General features: G+C 37.6%; 1 protein-coding gene across 4 annotated transcripts in view; it reads right to left on the bottom strand.

The window, feature by feature from the left end:
* CFAP54 (cilia and flagella associated protein 54) overlaps window positions 1-22,388 on the bottom strand; it is a 315,472-nt gene that overhangs the window by 58,345 nt on the left and 234,739 nt on the right. For all 4 annotated transcript variants that reach the window (XR_005719649.1, XM_040232778.1, XM_040232776.1 and 1 more), the window contains 6 exons: window positions 21,924-22,029; window positions 20,957-21,053; window positions 12,985-13,083; window positions 12,186-12,327; window positions 3,304-3,477; window positions 1,615-1,838 (listed from right to left, as the gene is read on the bottom strand). Coding sequence is in view for 3 of the 4 variants with exons in the window: in XM_040232778.1 (XP_040088712.1) it covers window positions 1,615-1,838; window positions 3,304-3,477; window positions 12,186-12,327; window positions 12,985-13,083; window positions 20,957-21,053; window positions 21,924-22,029 (842 nt within the window). In the remaining variant the exon portion in view is untranslated. The remainder of the gene's footprint in view (window positions 1-1,614; window positions 1,839-3,303; window positions 3,478-12,185; window positions 12,328-12,984; window positions 13,084-20,956; window positions 21,054-21,923; window positions 22,030-22,388) is intronic.

Consider the following 22,388-nt stretch of genomic DNA (forward strand, 5'->3'; position numbering starts at 1 on the left):
CTCCAGGGAATCTTCCTCACCCAGGACTTGAACCGGGGTCTCCTGCATTGCAAGTGGATTCTTTACCAACTGAGCTATCAGGGAAGCCCTAAACATAAGGTTACTATACTCCAGTAGGATAAGATGAGCAAAGGTTCCTGTTGGGAACAAGCCACATTTTCAGGTCACTTCTCTGGGACAGTTGACAACAAAAACATGAATGCATCTGGTACGGGTATAATTGTAAAAATTAAAGGGCTATATGGTGAAATCCAAAGTCAAGATAAATCAGTGGGTTTTTCCCCCCAGTTTTGAAAGAATTCTATGCAAATGACTTGATTTATTCATTTCACAAATACATATTGAAAATTTACACTATGTTCTCTTGGGTTCTCTACTATAATTTCAAAGCAGAACATACAAGCCTTGTCCACAAACATTCTCACTCTTCTGCCCCCACTGTATCTGCTAATGGTGTTACCATGCTCTAGGGATCATAGACAGAGGTTCCAAATGATAAGATAAAACTTTTCTCATTCCCTCTTCTCTTCTTGCCATTGCCATAGAGTCACTAAGGTGTTTTGTTTTCAATTTTACTTAAGCAACATCTTTTATATCCATCTCTTCATTCCCATTCCTCATGCCCATAAACTCAGCTGTTTCATCATCTCTCAGATAACTTCCTTCCACTTATACTTTGCCAGTCAGCCTTACATGCTGTTGACAATAGAACTAACATTTTTATTTTTGTATTCTTTCTGCAATTAACCTTACCATGTTTTTCTTAAAGAGCATCTGTGAGGTGCTGCCATTTTGTTTTGTGCTAACTCTATCAACCTTTCTCTACTCCCACACCAGAGACTATGCCTTATCCACTCCTGCTTTCTCCACCACCTGAGAGTGTCTGGCATATTGTTAGTATCCAACATATGATTGTTGAACATATCAAATTTGAAACAAATCTCCATTTTTACTGAAACTCTTTAGACTTTTTCAGTATCTTCCAATCCACCCATTTTGGGAGTTTATTTAAAAATTACTATTATTCAAGACCCTAGTAGCTTGTTCAAGACCCTCTTTTGTGTCTCTTCAATAGATAACTTAAAAGAGGTTTCCATATTACATATTTTGGGGAAGTCCATCCAACTGAGTAACACTTTTCCTTCCCCCTACAAAATCTTCAAACTTTTAATTTACTTAAAAACTTGCCATTTACCCTTAGCACACTCATGATTCCTAAAAATAAAAATGAATGATTTTTATTACACATGTAAAACAAAGGTACAGAAAGTGGGTATAGATTGAGAAATTCTCAGTCTAGTTTCCTTATAGGGTATTATATTGAAATTTGTATAACTTCTTGGCAAAATGACTCTGAGAGAAGTTGTGATGTGTAGGAATACAGAAAAGTCTGGGACATTTTGAAGGCTTATAAGAGCAGCAAAACTGAACATATGAAAACAGAAAACCAGCATGTCTGGTTGGTTTTTCTCTGTGGCAAGTTTCCTCAGGTAAAACCTCTGAGGAAACTAAAAACCTTTGTGTCAGTATGGAGGTTAATATGCTTCTTTTGGAAATAAAAGGATGATTAAGTCTTCCAAAAAATGTATAATTATATAATGTTTTAAACATTACCTTGCTTGCTGAATCATATAAGACTTTTTCTAGAACAGGTGAATTTTCCATGACTTGAAATAGTTCTTTTGGAAATTCATCAATACAAGATGAAGAATATAGCTGTAAGAATCTTTTAAGGAAAAAATGCATTTCTTTTTGGCGCAAAATCAATCCAGAGTTAAAAAGAGAAGTGAGAAGAGTGTCATCTGGCAAAGACATCCCAGATCCTGGCTTCAGAGATGCTTAAAGGAAAAACAAAAACTACTATAGAATCATGTTAGATAACAGAATGGTCTCAATATTGCTGTCCTTTGCTTGCTAATCTCATTCCTGGACATTCCCACCTCACCCAGTGGCTGCCCATGACCTTCCTCCATTTTTCAAGCTTATACACTAACAGAATTGCTTCTGGTCACAGGAAGGAAAGCACACCTCAAAACCGTGTGATCCTACTTCTGGTTTCAAGCTTAACAAAACAAAACATTCAATCTAGCTGTCTTATTTGGGGATCCCCATCCCCAGCCAAAAAAAATCTTAAAGCAAAAATTCAGGTTCAGGTAATTTATTTGAAAACTGATCTCAAGTGAGAGAATGGGAAATGTGTGACAGAAAAAAAAAAGAGTCAATGACAGCAAGTTAGGAAAGAGCTCCAGCTATGGACAAGGAGAACTCAGTCCTGCTGAGGATCTCCTAAGAAAAAACACAGAAAACTGTTCCATCAGGGGGCTGGCATGCTGGAATATCTATCAACCAGCTCCCTCCCTCAGCAGTTGCAGGTTACTCCTGAATGTGTGCAGTCCCTGGTACTTCCAGGCTATCCTGCCTATATGCTGGGCCTCAGTCATTTCTAAGAAAGCCCAGAGCAGAAAGAAGCAAAATATGCATGACTGACACAGGAGATACCAGCAGGTGAGTCCAGGGGAGCTAAATCGATAACAGGAGGGCATCACTGGGGCCCACTGTGCTGGATTATATACGCTTCCTCTGCTACTGAACTGGCCCTATCGCGATGCACCTCTTACCCACCACCTTTCCCAGTGCTTGCCTCTCCCATCACTAATTCTGATAACCAGGCTGAGCTGCTCTGTGACTTGGCCTCTTTGCCCTGCTGATATCCCCATCACTGGGTGCTGCTTTAGTCAAGCTGTCTTTCCCAGTTGTTTGCCCTCATAAGCAACTCTGGCTCACCCATTTCATGGGCACAGATAAACACATCATCACAAAACCACAAGAGGAGAGAATGTGACTTAGATTATAACATTTTTTTTTTTTTGGCTATTCTTTAGAGAGCACCGATGATTTTAAAATAAAAACAACAACAAACAAAACTCAAAACTTCATAGAGTTAAATATCCTGTCTTTCTCTTTAAATACTAGATATTCTTCCTCTCCTTAATGCCAAAGATTTCACCTTGTTAATTTTATAAGCTATCACATTAGGGTCACTCTGACTCTTAACTGTTTTGAGCCACACGGCACTTCAGTAGTCTTGGGGGAAGTCTCTGGATGCCTCCTTCTAAGGATATTTTTAAATACATTGAAATGCTGTTTTTTTTTTCAAAGGTCCCTGTATATCAAGCAAAGAACCCCTGAAATTTCCATCTTCTGATGAGAGTTCACTCAGAAAGATGTCAAACGTATTTTATAGTTCTAAGTAAGAAACATGACTTAATGACTGGAAAAGAATATGTTCTTTCAAAGGCCTACCTAGCAATTTGCTCATATTATTAATTCTTTGTAGGTGAATATAGTAGCGCAGCAGAAGAATCCATGTAATATCCACTTTAATTGGTTTTTTTTTCTGAGAATCTACATCCTCATGTATCTCTTCACTAAGGTAAGAAAATGTACAGCCAGTCTGGAAGACAACTTGGTAGTTATCTGAAAGTGTAAAAAAAAAAATTAGAATATAAATATTATGTTTTCCTTGAAAAATAACCATATGTGAAAAAAGAAAAACACAACTTATAAAGGAAATATTGACATTTAGGATTGCATTCAATTAAAAAAATTTGTATCACAAAGACACCAATCATAAATAAGAAACCATGGACTGAGAAAATATGTTTAAAAACACATAAATTATCTTCTCTCTACTATGTAATCAATAAGAAAAAGTCATAGTCCAACAGAAACATGGGCAAAGAATTTTAACTGTCAACTTGTAGAAAAGGAAAACCAAATGGCCAAAATTTTTAGCATTATTAAAAATCAGATAAATTAAGATGAAATACTATTTCACATTCCCCAGCAATTAACAGAAACTAAAATCTGAAAGCAATAAATGTGAAGATACCATAATTCTTATATACTACTTGTGAGAGCAAATTCCTGGGCAGAGGCTAATAAAATTTTAAATGCAGATACTCAGATACATGTACCAGGAGTCCTGCACAAGATACTCATGGCAGCATTGTTTGTGTTACCAAAAGAAAGGAAACTTGAACAAATATAAGGATTAATTTGATGGCACTAATTAGAATTAATTAGATCTATAAGGAGAAACTCTAGTTTATGGGCCAAATTAGGTCAATGCATGTTTATGTATGACCCATAAGCTAAGAATGGTTTTTATATTTTTAAGTGTTTGAAAAAATTAAAATAATGTTTTGTGATATGTGAAAGTTATATGAAATTCAAATGTCAGTGTCCTTAAAAATGGAATACAGCCATGCTCATTTACATTTTGTCTATGGTTCCTTCACATTAACACAGCAAAGCTGAATAGTTGCAACAGAGAGCACAAAACATAAAATATTACTATTTGGCCCTTTACAGAAGACATGTTCTGACTAGACTTTGTTCATGAAGGATAAAGTGAGGAAAAATATATAAAGATAATTAAGTAGTACAGTGCTATCAATAGCCTCCATACACAAAAATAGCAAACAACAGAAAGCTAATGAAAAAATTTTGCAATACTACTACTAAGAAAATATCTGAGAAATAAGTCTAACAAGAAGTATATAAGATCTACTTAAAGAAAATGTTAAAACACACCTAAGGGACTCATTTTTTTTTTCAAAAGGCATGAAAATGAACTAAAAATATAAGATATACAATATTCTTGGTTAAAGTGACTCAACAGAATAAAAACATGTTATTTCTAGGATAAAATGTAACGGTAATGCAACTTCAATAAAATTATGAGAGAACTTTCTTAAACTAGACAAGTTGTTTCCAAAGTAGAAAAAAAAAGCCATAAAAGAATTACAGTTTTGAAAAGAAAGAGTAATAAGTGAGGATTTACTCTAATAGATACTATATCTATTATAAGGCTTATAATTATATTATAATTAAAAGTGTGGCATTAAATCCTAAATAGATAGATCAATAGAAATTAGAAAAAAATACAGTAATAGGATAGCCATTTGGAAAAACTAAAATTGTATCCATTTGTTATTTTTTACGTATTCCAAATAGATTTCCATTAACTAGTAAAAGGGTCCATGTCTTTTCTTTAAATACTTGTAGAAGCTCTTTATTGGGCTTCCCTAGTGGCTCAGTGGTAAAGAATCCACCTGCAGTGTAGGAGACAGGAGTTTGATCCTGGGGCCAGGAAGAGCTCCTGGAGGAGGAGATGGCAAACCCACTCCAATATTCTTGCTTGGAGAATTCTATGGACAGAGGAGCTTGGTTGACTACAGTCCACCGGGTCGCAGAGTCAGACATAACTGAATGACTAAGCACACACACACACACACACACACAGACAGAAGCTCTTTATTATAGAAATAAACCCTTTAACTGTGATATTATTTGCAAATACATCTTTTCAATTATCACGTGTTATTTAACCCTCTTTCTGATAATTGTGTGCCTTGAAGAAACTTTTCATTTGTAAGTAGTATAAACTATTAACCATTTCTTTGATACTTTTGGATTTATGCCATAGTTAGGTCTTGACCATAATCTGAGACTATAATTAAGGAAACATTCTCCCTTAATGCCTCCAGAGGAAAGTAGCCTGCTGACACCTTAATTTTAGCCCAATAAGGCCTATGTTGGGCTTCAGAACACCAGCACTGTAAGATAATACATTGTGTTGCTTTAAGTCACTGAATTTGTGGCTATTTGTTATACGAGGAATAGGGCACTGATATGGTACTAGTGGTTCCCCGGTAGATCAGTTGGTAAAGAATCCACCCCATGGTTCGATTCCTGGGTCGGGAATACCCCTTACAGGAAGACCTGACAACCCACTCCAGTCGTCTTGCCTGGAGAATCCCCTGGACAGAGGAGCCTGGTAGGCTACAGTCCATATAGTTGCCAAGAGCTGGACACTACTGAAGCAACCTGGCACACACACATGCATTCTGACAGCACTGTTTGCCTCTGGGGAAGAGAACTGAATCACTTGCAGAGAAGATGGAAGGGAGACAGTCTCTCCATACCCTTTTATTAATTTTGAATCATGATTCTGAGAATAAACTACCTGTGCAAAAAACTGAGCTAAATTAAAAGCAAAAAAGAACCTCTACATTTATGTGGCCAATGTTATGTAGTCTTTAATGTCACAGAGAAAAAATAAGACCAGTTTAGTTTTTGTTCATTTGTAGAAAATTTGCTTTTTCTTGTTTACAATTATTTTGTCTTTACTATCCAAAAATGAGGCCAAAATTTGTCCATGTATTATCTGCGCTATCTGTAAGTTTATCTTTAGAAGAATATTTTGGAGGGAGTGTCCCTTATACCCGGCATTGAGAAGCATCCCTTTGCAATGGTTTCTACCACCTCCAGCCAGGACTGTCTGGTTACACTGATTTGGGGCCTCTGCTTCACTGAGGATAATTCTCATCGTACCCTCATTGTTTGAATTGTTGACAATTTGAATTGGTGCAGCATGTGAGCACACACATGCATGTATGTACATAACCAGTGTTGCTAGCATGAATAATTTATCTCCATTCTCACCTGTACATGGTATAATTATCTGGGATTAATCCCAGATTAATATAATGTGTCCTTCTAGCTCCCCACCAGTATGGGAAATTTGTGTCTCGGAGGAATAGAAAACAGGATAGCATAGAGGAATGACATCCCAGTTTTTAGTTGGCATTGACCCATATCTCTGAGCCAGGGACAAGGCAGAACGGTAAAGACAAATCGCATTTTGTCCAGGATGGAAGCTTTTCTCCATCTCAAGAGGCAAAGCATGTATTAATACTAAGGATTAGTTGATTCTTGGTTCTGCTCTATAGATTTCTCTTTATGTTCTGACAGTAGGTTCATCAACATTCATTTTTGGCATGACACATATTTATATTTTTCTGTATATCAAGTGTATTTAGTTATGAGAGGCTGCATCCAGGACCACTGACTCTGAATATCACTTTTAATTCAAAACATATTACGGAATTTAATAATTTTTAATCTCAGCAGAATTTTTTATTACGGCTACAAGAAAATCAAGACAAAAAGATGGAATATATTGGAATATAATGGGGCCCAAAGTAGATATTGAGTAGATGTTTTTTGCATTCAATCTAAATATGGTCCTATGTTGCCAGTAGCATCATTTCAGGGTCTATATTCCTACAGGACAATGTAAAAGAAACCTCAGTAAATTGGGCCGGCTGCATCACTCAATTCTCTTACTGTTCTATAGACATCATACAATTGCTCTCTGGTTCTGGCAAGATGATCTTTATTCCATCCTCCACACATGACTGGTCTATTCTGTCACCATGCCTTTCTGACTGTCAACTGCTCAGAGTTCTGAGAAAATCAGCTTCCCTTCTACCTGGTATCCATGCCTCTAGTCCATTTGTATCTGCCTCACATGTACTTCTTCCAGAAAAAATAAAAAATGTTCCTAATAAACTCAAATGGCCACCCAGCCTATGTCCAGCTTTAGCTTAAAATATGGTCCTCTTAAAAAATGCATTTATATCATTTCAAAGTGGATGCCTGCTACGACTGCTAAAAATTAGAAGTTTATGGGTGGCGAGACCTACTCCTTGGTGTGTTCTTGACTTCTCCCTCCTTCCCTCTGGACAGAAATAGATGTATAGTGCTCTACACACAATAACAATGAATATCCTTTACCACATTATGTACAGATCAATGCTAGTGAAGGTAAGATGAGTGAAGAGGTTTTCTCCTGGATGTTAATGTATGCTAACACAAAGAAAATCAAACAATTTTTATTTGTTGTTGTTGCCCTTTAGTAATTTATTATAATATGAACCTCACTGCCATCTGGGTATTTGAAGCAATCAGTTGGGGATTCAATATTTCTTTCCAAGCCAAATACTGAAGTGAGGGAAACTGTAACAGTAATTTATGATCAGACTGCTAGAAGAATACTGGAGAGCAAAAGTATTATTTGTAAGGCAAAATACAAAATGAATTGGGCTTAAAAATTTTGGTTATTTCAGGGCTTCCCTGGTGGTCCAGTGGTTAAGAATCCACCTTGCAATGCAAGAGGCATCCGTTTGATCCCTGGTCTGGGAAGATTCCACATGCTGCTGAGCAACTAAGCCTGAACACAACTACTGAGCCCACACTCTGCAACTACTGAGCCCACACTCTGCAACTACTGAAGCCCGTGCACCTGGAGCCTACACTCTGCCATAAGAGAAGCCACTGCAACAAGAAATCCATGTACCACAACGAAGAGTAACCCCCTGCTTGCTGCACTAGAGAAAGCCCTTGTGTAGCAACGAAGACCCACCACAGCCAAAAATAATTTAAAAAGAAAAATAGATTTTTAAAAATCAGGTCATTTCAAATTAGTATCTTTGTACAACAGTTGGAGTGTTAATGGGTACAAAATGGAAACTGAAAATTGGAAGATGCTACCAAAACCACTGAAACAGAAAAGTAAAGCATAAATTCTAGTATTAGGCACCGCTGAGATGAAGACTATTAGCCCAATTGGATCAACTAAGGTCACCTCGTTAGGAGATGCCATTCCCCACTGTGTGGGCCCATGCGTGACACCTAACTGATCACCACAGCATTTTTTCCAGACCTTCCATGCAGCAGTTCAGAATTCTTCTTAGGTGGCTGGCAGCTGAGACCCAACCAGTCCACCCTAAAGGAAATCAGTCCTGAATATTCATTGGAAGGACTGATGCTGAAGAAGAAACTCCAATACTTTGGCCACCTGATGCGAAGAACTGGCTCATTGAAAGACCCTGATGTTGGAAAAGATTGAAGGTGGGAGGAGAAGAGGATATCAGAGGATGAGATGGTTGCATGGCATCACTGACTCAATGAACATGAGTTTGAGTGAACTCCAGGAGATGGTGATGGACAGGGAGGCCTGGTGTGATGCAGTCCTTGGGGTCACAAAGAATCAGACACGACTGAGCGACTGAACTGAACTGAGCCATAGTGTGGGTTGTGTGTGTGTGCACTCAGTCATTCAGTAGTGTCTAACTCTTTGAGACTCCATGGACTGTAGCCCGCCAGGCTCCTCTGTCCCTCTCCAGGCAAGAATACTGGAGTGGGTTGCCATGCCCTCCTCTAGGGGATCTTCTCAATCCAGGGATCAAACTCATGTCTCTTATGTCTCCTGCATTGGCAGGCAGATCCTTACCACTAGCGCCACCTGGGAAGCCCAGTAGTTTGGATTATCATCCCACATACATTCACACCCCTCTTCCTTCTGCAGGCAGAGTCTAATTCCATGCCTCACTGACATTGTACTTGGCCATAGGACTTGCTGTGACTAATCGGATGTAATGTGAAGAGAGGTCTTGAGTGTGCTTCTGTGCTTGGGCTTGGTCTTGTGCTCTGGTTTGTACTGTGAGAAGAGCAGCCCCCAAGTAGTCACTGCCTCTTTACCCTGGGTCTCATAACAAATGTACGTGAAGTGCACTAGAACTTGGGCTGCAACCTGATGCAGAACACAGGAGACAAGTAAAAGAAAGAAGTCATGTCATTCTTGCCACTGAGTTTTAGGGTTGTTGGGTATACACTGCAATTTTGGCAATAACTGATTAACACAGAATTTCAGATCTAACTTATTTATTATCTCTGTCCTAAAAACTTAAAGCATGAGAAAATAGAGCAGGATAAAGTAGACCAGATCTATCTGAGGCAATAAGGGGCCACTGTGAAAAAGAAATAGCCATGTTGGTAGATGGAATCACAGTCTTAAAATTCAGATTTCAGTCTTCATAAATAAATCTAATTCACTCAGTCAACAGATTAAGGACAATGAAGCCGAGAGAAATTCAGTGGTTTGACAGGATCGTGGTATAAGCTGAAACCTCTTCATTATTAATACTGCATTCCCTTTGTGGCAAAACAATAATGTGTGTTTCTAAGAGGACTGCCTTCTTGGCATTTGAAGCAGGGAGAACTAAGTTGCCAAGCCGTGTCAGGAGAAAAAAGCAGTGACCAGCCCCTGCTGCCATACTGCCCTGCTTAGTCCCCTGAGAGCCTACCTTTGGGGTCTCTAAGGAAAACCATGCACCCTGTCTGAGATCCAGGTCATGGACCAGAAGTCTGATGAAGCAAAATCCCACCAGGAAATAGAAATAAGAAGACAATACCTTAGCATTTAAAAAATCCATTTGATGGTTTAACCTCAGAGCAAACCATTTTAGTTTGGAAAATAGTCTGGGCCACCTATTCTTCAGGAAAGAGAGAGCCAAAGGAGATGATTTCAGACACTAACTCTTCAGCTAAGGCTGACTCAACCCTTCAGCAGTAAGCTCTGGCCTACCAGAGTGATTTCAGAGGCTTTAGGAAGATTACCTCATCCCATCAGGTTAAAGTTAACACTTTTCATCCCCTTTGGCTCAATGCTCACCCAATGCCAAGCAAAATTAGATACTGTTGTTACTAAAATATCCTTCTGGAAGTAAAAATCCAGTACCTTGCTTCTTAGGACCTATCCAAGTGCTTAGCACAAAAAAGCACTCAATATTTTTTGAATGAATGAATGGGCAAAAACATAAAGTGACTGTTCAACATTTATGTTATTGCTGGTAAGACTTACAGATTTATAATATAGTTTACTGTAACCAACAGCAGAGTTACAAATTTTAAAAAATATAGTAAGGTTAAGTTTAAATTCTACTAACTTTTCATTCATTCATTTAACAAATATTAATATCAATCCTTGCTATGTATAAGTAATATGTGATTTTCTGTAGTGTGTGCTCATGCTTATTCATGTCCAATTCTTTGCAACTTGATGGACTGTAGCACATCAGGCTTCCCTGTCCATCACCAACTCCCAGAGCTTGCTCAAACTCACGTCGATCAAGTCAGTGGTACCATCCAACCATCTAATGGGTGGATGAGATGTCCCCTTCTCCTCCTGCCTTCAATCCTTCCCAGCATCAGGGTCTTTTCAAATGAGTTAGTTCTTTGCATCAGGTGGCCAAAGTATTGGAGTTTCAGCTTCAGCATCAGTCCTTCCAATGAATAATCAGGACTGATCTCCTTTAGGATGGACTGGTTGGATCTCCTTGCAGTCCAAGGGACTCTCAAGAGTCTTCTCCAACACCACAGTTCAAAAGCATCAATTCTTCTGCACTCAGCTCTTTTCATGGTCCAACTCTCAAATCTATACATGACTACTGGAAAAACCATAGCTTTGATTAGATGGACCTTTGTTGGCAAGGCGATGGCTCTGCTTTTCAGTATGCTATCTAGGTCAGTCATAGCTTTTCTTCCAAGGAGACAGCATCTTTTGATTTCATCACTGCAGTCACCATCTGCTGCAGTCTTGGAGCACAAGAAAAAAAAGCGTCTCACTGTTTCCACCGTCTCTTCCTGTCTTGTTTCCATTGTCTCCATCGTCTCTAAGGAGCGCCCTTTGCAAATCAAATAGCTAACTTCCCTGCCCTCGGGAAAATGAGAGAAAAAGCTTAAACATGCACAAGCACACACACACACACACACACATATAAAAGAACTAAGAAACAGGGAGATAAATCAGAGTGTAAGAGTAGGCACACATTTCAGAGGCTCAGAGAAGGTCTCTCACATAAATAATCCCACAAAGTTTCATTTCAAATGTGTGAACTGGAATAAACAGGCCATCAGGAAATATCACTTTTTCCCCACACAACCCTGCACCTGAAATGCAGTAGTGAATGGAATAACATATACGTACATACAGCAAGTGGGGGCCCCTATGTTTTAGCAGCTAGACCCTAAGATTTTCCCTTTCAGGGTCTTAGAGGTTTCCCAAACCATTGTTGTTCAAAAGAGACACAGATGTAAAGAACAGACTTTTGGACTCTTTGGGAGAGGGAGAGGGCAGGATGATTAGGGAGAATGGCATTGAAACATGTATACTATCATGTAAGAAACGAATCTCTAGTCTAGGTTCGATACAGGATACAGGATGCTTGGGGCTGGTGCACTGGGATGACCCAGAGAGATGATACAGGGAGGGTGGTGGGAGGGGAGTTCAGGGTTGGGAACTCATGTACACCTGTGGTGGATTCATGTCAATGTATGGCAAAATCAATAGAGTATTGTAAAGTAAAAAAATAAAATTTAAATAAAAAATAAAATAAAATAAAAATAAAGTTAAAACCCAACAAGTCTCTAGAATTAAATCTTTGAAACTTGATTATACATTATATGTATATAAAATGCCCAACATCCAAACATACCAAGCAAATAATCTGTGTATGAAGACAAAAGATCCATGGAAGCAAATTCTGGGATATTTGATAACGCCGCTTGGCTAACTTTATCAGTTCTAGCATTCTTCTTTCCAATAAGTAGATTAATTGCCAGCACAGCCTCACTGACCTAAAATTAATGCATAATTAGAATTCACAAATGCAAGCTTTTTGATTCATAGATATCCATTAGGTGAAGAATGTGAAAGAGTGAATTCATAATATCTGGTATACATTGGAGGAAAAGTAAAGACAATCTGAAAAACAATATGTGATCCCCTGCATGTACTATGTATCATAGTCAAACAAATCATGATTGACAATTTTTTTTTTAATTTATTTATTTATTTTTAATTTTTTACTTTACAATTCTGTATTGGTTTTGGCATAGATTGACATGAATCCACCACAGGTGTACATGCGTTCCCAAACATGAACCCCCCTCCCACCCCCCTCCCCACAACACATGATTGACAATTTAATCAATAAATAAGTCACTCTGAATAGGCTCCCTCACCTAGCTGTGACAGATATTTCCCAAAATATGTGCACATGTGTATCTGCCAATACTTTCATTAAAGAAAAGTTGAAACAAACAAAACCAAGTTCTGGCTAATACAGATTAAAAACACTACACATAATAAAGAGCACTTCTAATTGCCCCAAAGAAATATCATTGGCACAAATCTCAAAGAATGTGAAATTTTTCTTTCTCTCGAATAAATAGATTGTGTTGCCTTAACAGATATGACAGTAAAGAGGAGAATTAAATAAAAATCACACCAACCTGTGCAGCAGCTCTTATTGCAATCCAGGCAAATAAACTGTACATTTCATGTTTATTTACTATTGGTTCTTTAATAGAACTATGCCTTCTGGGAAAAGCCTACAAAATATGGCAAATATTTTATGATAAAGACAGATAAAGATATCATAAAGCTTAATGATAGATTTTCTAATCTTCTGATGATGAGATTTTACTGTAACACTATGTAGCCATTAAGAATAATAATATACATGCATCTATCAACATGAAAAGATATCCTAATCATATTAGCAAAAGAAAAGTATAGGTTACAAAATAGCATGCAAAGTATGATCCCATTTTTTATTTTTTTAATATAAATTTATTTATTTTAATTGGAGGCTAATTACTTTACAATATTGTAGTGGTTTTGCCATACATCAACATGAATCTGCCACAGGTGTACACGTGTTCCCAATCCTGAACCCCCCCTCCCACCTCCCTCCCCATACCATCCCTCTGGGTCAACCCAGTGCACCAGCCCCAAGCATCCTGTATCATGCATCAAACCTGGACTGGTGATTCATTTCACATATGATAATATACATGTTTCAATGCCATTCTCCCAAATCATCCAGCCCTCACCCTCTCCCACAGAGTCCATAAGACTGTTCTATACATCTGTATCTTTTGCTGTCTCGCATACAGGGCTATCGTTACCATCTTTCTAAATTTCATATATATGTGTTAGTATAAAAGATAGGTACATATATATTTCTCTATATACACAAACAGAGAAAATTATCAACAGTGGTTATCCCAGGTTTTATGGGTAATTTAATTATATTTAACTTTTTTGTGTGATTTTCTAGATGAGCTTACACTATTTGAATATCAATAAAATAAACAGAAATGGCATTTTAAGTGTTATTTACCATTTTAATAGAGGATCTATAAACTGAATATATATTGTGCCTAACGATGTCAGAAACAGGAATACTACTTAAAGATTTTTGATAGGTATTTGCCATCAGCTTTCTAACTACAGAACTGTTAAAAGGATGACTGTAATCATGAAGTTCTACAGAACAGCAAAAAGTGACAATGAATGGAGATAACGTGCAATGTGAGGGTGTGTGTATGTGGCATATGTATTCAGTTTTTAAATATAAAAAAGTCAATAATACTGAAGTAAACAGAAACCCTGCCAGCAACATACTAGCTGTCTGTTTTACATTTTTAAAGTATTAATAGTCAAATTTATAAATGTGCTTAGCAAGGTCACAGGATACAAAACTCAATATTCATAAATCAATTGTATCAGCAATGAACAATCTGAAAATGAAATTAAGAAAATACCCATTCATGATAGAAATAATCTTAACAAAAATGTATGAAATGTGCATACTGAAAAGTAAAAAAAATTATCAATAAAAATTAATATCTAAATAAATGAAGAGGGTTCATATACATGAATTGAGGATTCAAAATTGTCAACTAATCTGGAAAAACTATTCGATTAGATAGCTTATTCTAATTTGTTGATGTTCATATTTTACCTGATTTTTTAGATCTTCAACAATAAAATAAGCAATAACAAAAATACCTTTTTTACTTCTGTCAATAAGACTTCCAAATAAAAGGAAAAGCAATGAGTAAAGCTGATGCCAGAGCAGGAAATACAATGCACAAATGTGACTAGATTAAGACTAAACTTGGAGACAGGCGATACCTGGAGAGATTGGTCTATGGGGAATCTAAAATCTAAGCAATGTGGTCCTGTCCCAAATATGAAGACCATCCTTACTAGCTGTAATAACACTGCTTAGGCTCTGAGGTAGCCAGTGCCAGCTTACTGACTATAACCTTGGGCAATTTACCTATTTAATTCTTGACACAAGGCTAATAGGCATTGAATACAAAATAACATTAAGTAACTATATTGTAAAAACAATTAGTGACACAGACATTCAAAAAAGAAAGCTCATTTTGAATTGAGAGGAAGGCTTTATTGAGGTCAAACGAGCTCAGAATGAAAACAGGAAAAAAAATATGATGGGCATTTTTTTACATGGGAGGTGTTCAACACTGCATATGGGATACTAGCCTATACAAACAGGTAAGAAAAATTTAAAAATGCATCTAGAATAGGAAATGAAGTTAAACTGTTTGCAAGGAACATGATCCTATATGTAGAAAAACCCAAGATACACATACATACACACACACACACACACACACACACACCCCTCTAGAATTAATAAATGTGCTTAGCAAGGTCACAGGATACAAAACTCAATATTCATAAATCAATTGTATCAGCAATGAACAATCTGAAAATGAAATTAAGAAAATACCCATTCATGATAGAAATAATCTTAACAAAAATGTATGAAATGTGCATACTGAAAAGTAAAAAAAATTATCAATAAAAATTAATATCTAAATAAATGAAGAGAGTTCACATACATGAATTGAGGATTCAAAATTGTCAACATGCCAAATGTCCACAAGCTACCTGTAGATTCAACATAATCTGTACCAAAATTCTGCGTTTTGGCAGAAACTGACCAGCAGATTCTAAAATGAAGAATAAAATGCAAAAGATTCAAAGTGAAAATAATTTTGAAAAGGAAGAACAGAATTGGAGGACAAATACTTTCCAATTTCAAAAAACTTACTACAAGCCATACAGTAATCAAGACAGTGGATACTCACATAAAGATAGAATTATAGATCAATGGAATAGAATAGGAAGTCTAAGAATAAATATTTAGAGTTTTGAGCAATAAATTTTTTGACAAAGGAGCCAAGGCAATTCAATAAAGAAAAGATAGTCTTTACAACAAGTGATGCTCAGACAAATGAATATCTATGTGCAAAAATATGAATTTAGAGCCTTACCTCACACTTTATACAAAACTTAATTCAAAATATACCATGATGGACTTAAGCATTAAAGCTCAAAAACTTTTAGAAGAAAACATAGGAGAAAATCTTCAACATCTGGGGTTAGGTAAGGTGGTACTAAAATCACAAAATATTTAAAAAAAATGATAAACTGTACCTCATTAAAAGTAGACTCTTGTTTCTAAAGATACCATTAATTGCATGAGAAGACAAGCCATCAGCTGGAAAAAAAATCTATAAATTATATATCTGATAAGGGACATATATCTAGAATACATATGTTTTAAAAGTCTTATAACTCAATGATAAAAAAGATAACTCAATTTAGTTTATGGGCAAAAGATTTGAGTAGATATTGTCCTAAAGAAGATATACAAATGGCCATTAGGGTTATGCAAATCAAAATCCTAATGAAATACCCACTTAATACCCACTAGGATGGCTACAATCAAAAAGATAAATAATAACAACTGTTTGCAAGGATGTGAAGAAACTGAAACCCTCATACACTGCTGGTAGGAATACACAATGGTACAGCACTTAGGAAAACAATATGACAGATCATCAGCAGGCTAAACAGAGGGTTGAAGTATGACCCAGAAATTCCATTCTTAGGCGTACACCCAAAGGAACTGAAAACACGTTCACATAAACAATCTGTATATGGAATTGAGAGAGTAGCACTGAAACACACACATTACCATATGTAAAACATCACATAAACAATCTGTATATGGAACTGAGAGAGTAGCACTGAAACACACACATTACCATATGTAAAACAGACAGCTCAAAGGAAGTTACTGTATAACACAGTGAGCTCAATGTGGTACTCTGTGACAACCTAGATGGGCGGGAGTGGGTAGGGGTTGGGGGGAGGTTCAAGAGGGAGGGGACATATGTATACTTATGGCTGATTCACGTTGTATGGCAGAAGCCAACACAATATTGTAAAGCAACTATCTTCCAATTAAAAATAAAGTTTAAAATATTTAAATCTATATATGAATATTCAAAGCAGCATCATTCATAATAGCCAAAAGTGGTAACAATTCATATATCCAGCTGCAGCTGAATGAACCAAGAAAAGGTAATAAAACTATATAAAGGAATACTACTGAGAAGTAAAAGGAACAAATATTGTTACATGTTACAACATGGGTGAACCTCAAGAACATAATGCTAGATGAAAGAAGCAGGCATGAAAGATTACATACTGTATAATTCCATTTAAGTGAACTATACAGAAAAGACAAATCTACAGAGACAGAAAACAGACTAATGGTTACCTGGGACTAGAGGTAGAAATGGGAATGATAGCAAATGGGCACTTGGGATCTTTTGAAGATGAGGGAAATGTTCTAAAACTGGATGGTGATGATAGTTATACAACATGTAAAATTATTAAACATCTATGAATTGTACTCTTAAAATAGGTATTTCACAGATATAATTCATGCTTCAATAAATCTATTTTCTAAACATGTGTTTGATAATCTCTCTCTTTGGACTATTTTTTCTCTCAATTCCTTGGAAAACTTCTACTTATCCAAAACTCATCTCATCTGTAAAGCTTTCTCTTACATTCCCCCAAAGCAGAATTAGCCACTTTGCTCCACTTCCCTACTTGACCTATCTTATAGTCCTCTGCTCCTGCTGCTAAGTCGCTTCAGTCGTGTCCGACCCTGTGCGACCCCAGAGACAGCAGCCCACCAGGCTCCCCGGTCCCTGGGATTCTCCAGGCAAGAACACTGGAGTGGGTTGCCATTTCCTTCTCCAGTGCATGAAAGTGAAAAGTGAAAGTGAAGTCGCTCAGTCGTGTCCGACTCTTCTCGACCCAATGGACTGCAGCCTACCAGGCTCCTCCATCTATGGGATTTTCCAGGCAAGAGTACTTGAGTGGGGTGCCATTGCCTTCTCAGATTATAGTCCTCATACATCACAATACAATTATTTCTTTCCTTGTTCCTCTGTGCTTCTTAGGGGAAGAGAGTAACATGCTTGGCATACATTAAGCACTCAATAAGTGTTTGACTGAATGAATACATGAATGAATGTTCAAGAAATACTTCAACTAACAAATAACAATTGGATACCTACTATTTACAAAATACTTCAGAAAGATACAATGTTGGAGTCTAGTCAAAGTTACATAAAGGATCGTCCCCTCACCTCTTTTTGGGTTTTCTTTTGGGTATTTATTATGTGCCAAGTCTTTTATTTTACTTAATTTTCCTAGCTACTCTAAGGGGTAAGCATCCTCACCTTCATTTCACAGATGAGGAAACTTGGGTTAGAAAAGCTTCAGTCCCATTGGTATTAATAGTGTGTCATGAAACTAGGATTCCAACCCAAACCAGGGTGACAGTCACTATATTCCAGATTCTCCATATAAGTGAAACAATAATGCTTTCTTTTCAGCATTTATATAGCAATTGTCTTTACTAGGACATATTTTAAATGTTCTGTTTCAATGGTCTGAATATGCCTAGATGAATTTTTATTGTTTTTGACTGTTTTCTGTATGTCTAATAATTGTATGTCTTGCTAAAATATTTATGCTGTGTCAAGATATACAGAAAATAATGTTCATATTGTGTTTGTTGTTGCTGTTCGGTCACTGGAGTTATACTATTCTTTCACTCAAATCTTATTTGTTTAAGCTCCTAATTATAAACAGCTCCCTAGAGAAGGCCCAAAAGGTGATATATTTTTTATCCTAGCATCTTATTAATTTGCATTGCAAATTGCCATGGAAACAAAGATTTCTGTTTTCTCTTATTGGATGTAAAGATGTATATCATATCACAAAAGTAAGTTTTCTATGTAATCATTTTGATGAAAAAAAAAAATAGCTGTTACCCACCTAAGGCAGCAACCATTTAAGTTGTTCCAACTGACTAAAAGCCTATTTGTCTACAGGATTTAAATCATGTTTATGTTGTCTCAAAGATTAGAGATTTGACATCAAAATTTTCAGAGAGGTTTTTTGGTGGGTCAGAGGATTATTTAATGAGAATGAAATATATAAAGCCTACTGAAATCTAAAGAATAAACAATTAGATTGCAGTTTTTGAAAAATAAAAACCAAGTTTTCAAAAAAAAAATTAAAACAAAGTTCCCACCCAACTTCCCACCTAGAAAATCTCCCTGTCTGGGGTGCTCAGGGCTGGTGCACTGGGATGACCCTGGGGGGTGGGATGGGGAGGGAGGTGGGAGTGGGGTTCTGGATGGGGAACACATTTGCCCCTGTGACTGATTCATGTCGATCTATGACAAAACCCACTACAATATTGTAATTAGCCTCCAATTAAAATAAATAAATCAATTTTTTTTAAATAAAGAAAGAAAATCTCCCTGTCTGAATCCTGGGTACTCAGGTGTGGCCCACAGACCAGCAGCATTGGCATTTCTAGGAGCTCCTGAGAAAGGCTGAACCTCTGACCTCAGCAGGATCACAGGATCCCTGGAGACATTTCTGCCCCTTATTTGGAAGAGCTGCTTGATGGAGTGTATGCCTTTGCCACCCTGCAGGGCTCCCTCCCAAATGATCAAATCTTACTTTTCACCTCTTTCCACTGTAGTCGTTCACAATCCCACCAACTCAAGTTATTTCTTAATCCTAAACTTCACCACCTAAAACACCCCCAACCGTTCCTTCCCTTCTCTTCCTCCCTCACTCCCTCCCATCTTTCTTCCTTTACAGGTTTATTACCTGTCTCCCGCTGCTGAAGAGTAAGTGCATGGGAACAAGCACTGAGATTGTCCTGGACTCTGCTTTATCCAGAATACGTTCTGGGTTATAGGACATGCTCAATAGATATGTGATAAATGAATGAATGAATGACTTTTCTTATCAAAAGATGACCTGTTTGCCAGCCACATCAGTAATGAAAACCATACTTGTCTATCAGCTTAAGCAATATGTCATTTCCTGCAAACACCTGATCAATCCTAATGACTGAGCATATTTATATGCACCTACATTTCATGGAGTACATCATGAGAAACGCTGGGCTGGAAGAAGCACAAGCTGGAATCAAGATTGCCGGGAGAAATTATCAATACCCTCAGATATGCAGATGACACCACTCTTATGGCAGAAAGTGAAGAGGAACTAAAAAGCCTCTTGATGAAAGTGAAAGAGGAGAGTGAAAAAGTTGGCTTGAAGCTCAACATTCAGAAAACAAAGGTCATGGCAACTGGTCCCATCACTTCATGGCAAATAGATGGGGAAACAGTGGGAACAGTGTCAGACTTGTTTTGCAGGGCTCCAAAATCACTGCAGATGGTGATTGCAGCCATGAAATTAAAAGACACTTACTCCTTGGAAGGAAAGTTATGACAAACCTAGATAGCATATTCAAAAGCAGAGATATTACTTTGCCTACAAAGGTCCATCTAGTCAAGGCTATGTTTTTTCCAGTGGTCATGTATGGAAGTGAGAGTTGGACTGTGAAGAAGGCTGAGCACCAAAGAATTGATGCTTTTGAACTGTGGTGTTGGAGAAGACTCTTGAGAGTCCCTTGGACTGCAAAGAGATCCAACCAGTCCATCCTAAAGGAGACCAGTCCTGGGTGTTCATTGGAAGGACTGATGCTGAGGCTGAAACTCCAATACTTTGGCTACCTCATGCAAAGAGTTGACTCATTGGAAAAGACTCTGATGCTGGGAGGGATTGGAGGCAGGAGGAGAAGGGGACGACCGAGGATGAGATGGCGGGATGGCATAACTGACTTGATGGACGTGAATCTGAGTGAACTCCAGGAGTTGGTGATGGATAGGGAGGCTTGGAGTGCTGTGATTCATGGGGTCACAAACAATTGGACATGACTGAGCAACTGAACTGACTGATTGACATTTCATGGGTAACATTTTAACAGGCAAAAATCTCCAAATAAAATCCATCTCCAGAATTTTATGTAACAATGTCCAAAGAGGTATCTAAATATGAGTATGAGCTTAAAATAATGAATTAATTCCTGTAAGTCACAAAGAAAAATGTCTCTTTATATCCATTGCACAGAGGTAGCAAAATAAGCAAGCTCAAAGGCAATATACTTTACATTTAATACTTTATATTTCTAATAAAATCATTTATTACCTTAATAGTCGTCAATGGTGACACTGGAAGTTTGCTCTTTGACTTCCTTTTGTGTAAAAATAATAAGGCTATTTCAAGGTAGGAGTCTCTTATCAACCTAAAACAATAAAACATTGTACTTATTACATAGCCTCACTACTCATAAGCATCATTTTGCATCCTGTGACAACAATTTCTGAGCAAATGAAGGTAAAAATGGGCAAAACTAGCATCTGTTCCAAACTGATCCTTTTGTCACAGCACCTGTGGCTTAAACACTGGCATCTTCCTCCCTACTGAAATCAGAAGCTCTTAAAGACAGCTGTGTGTTCTTCCTTGTCCTGTGATGTCCTCCTGCCATGACTGCAAGGAGTCCAGCATCAAGACCATTCTGGACTATTCCAGCACACAAGGCACTACAGAAGTGATAGCCAAGCCTGGAAAACCAGATCTCTGTCTCTACCCTCCTACACCTCCTACACCGATTAGATTCTAAAGAGACACACAGAGTTATGCTGAAAGCCATTACTTGGTGTGGGTGAAGGCTGTGTGTTCACTATCAAACCTGTAGGACAGGGTCATTTAAACCAGTGCATGAAGTCAATTACACAGAATTGAGTTGGCTAGCCTCGGCACTGATGAACCTGCATGGCACAAATCCCTTCTTGATACAATTTCACATCTGGTGGAAATTCCTGTATCCTGGGACTGACAGGAGATCAAGCTGAGTATAGCCCAGAAGTGATTTACAGTCCAGTATGTCACCAGGCTAACTGTTGTCATCAACGGTCACTGATAATAAAGCCTTGGGGCAGAGCCAAAAGCAACAAGCTTGAAAAGGAAGTCAGTGAACCAGTTGGACAATGGACACCCCAAACTAGCCCTGCCATGAGAAGAGAGTGTCCCAGTCATTTCAGCACACATCCAGAACATGGGGATCAAACCCAAACACATATTGTGATAATGGAAAGGTCTTTTCTTTTTTTACCCTGAATTTTGATCATGTCTCAAGCTTAGCTGTATAGCTTCAAACAGACTCTCAAGTTGCATAGTTGGAGGTTTCTCATCCATCAATATTTGACATTCTATTTTGCCTGAAAGAGAAAAAGATATACAGAGATGGACTTTTTTTTTTCTGTCATTTGGGACTTCAGAACAAATATTTTATGCTGGAAACTTGGAAAACTGGATGTGCTCTCCTTGCTTGCCCATCTCTTGTTTCCTGCTGGAAGGTACGCCAGTGGGGAAAGAGCTGCTGCTTCCTTTCCTGGGCACCTCGAGGCTCCCCTGCCTCCTTTCACTGTTCGGACACAAGTGTTATCATCCTGTTTTCCTTCCATTTCCTTACTTTGTGCTCTCACTTCCTCCTGCAGTGCATTTCTTTAATCTACATCCATTTTCTTCTTTCCTCAGTCATTGCAGGCATCATAGGAAACACCTTTGCTAGAAACAA

The sequence above is a fragment of the Oryx dammah genome, unplaced genomic scaffold, assembly GCF_014754425.2.
Source record: "Oryx dammah isolate SB20612 unplaced genomic scaffold, SCBI_Odam_1.1 HiC_scaffold_29, whole genome shotgun sequence".
NCBI classification, from domain to species: domain Eukaryota; kingdom Metazoa; phylum Chordata; class Mammalia; order Artiodactyla; family Bovidae; genus Oryx; species Oryx dammah.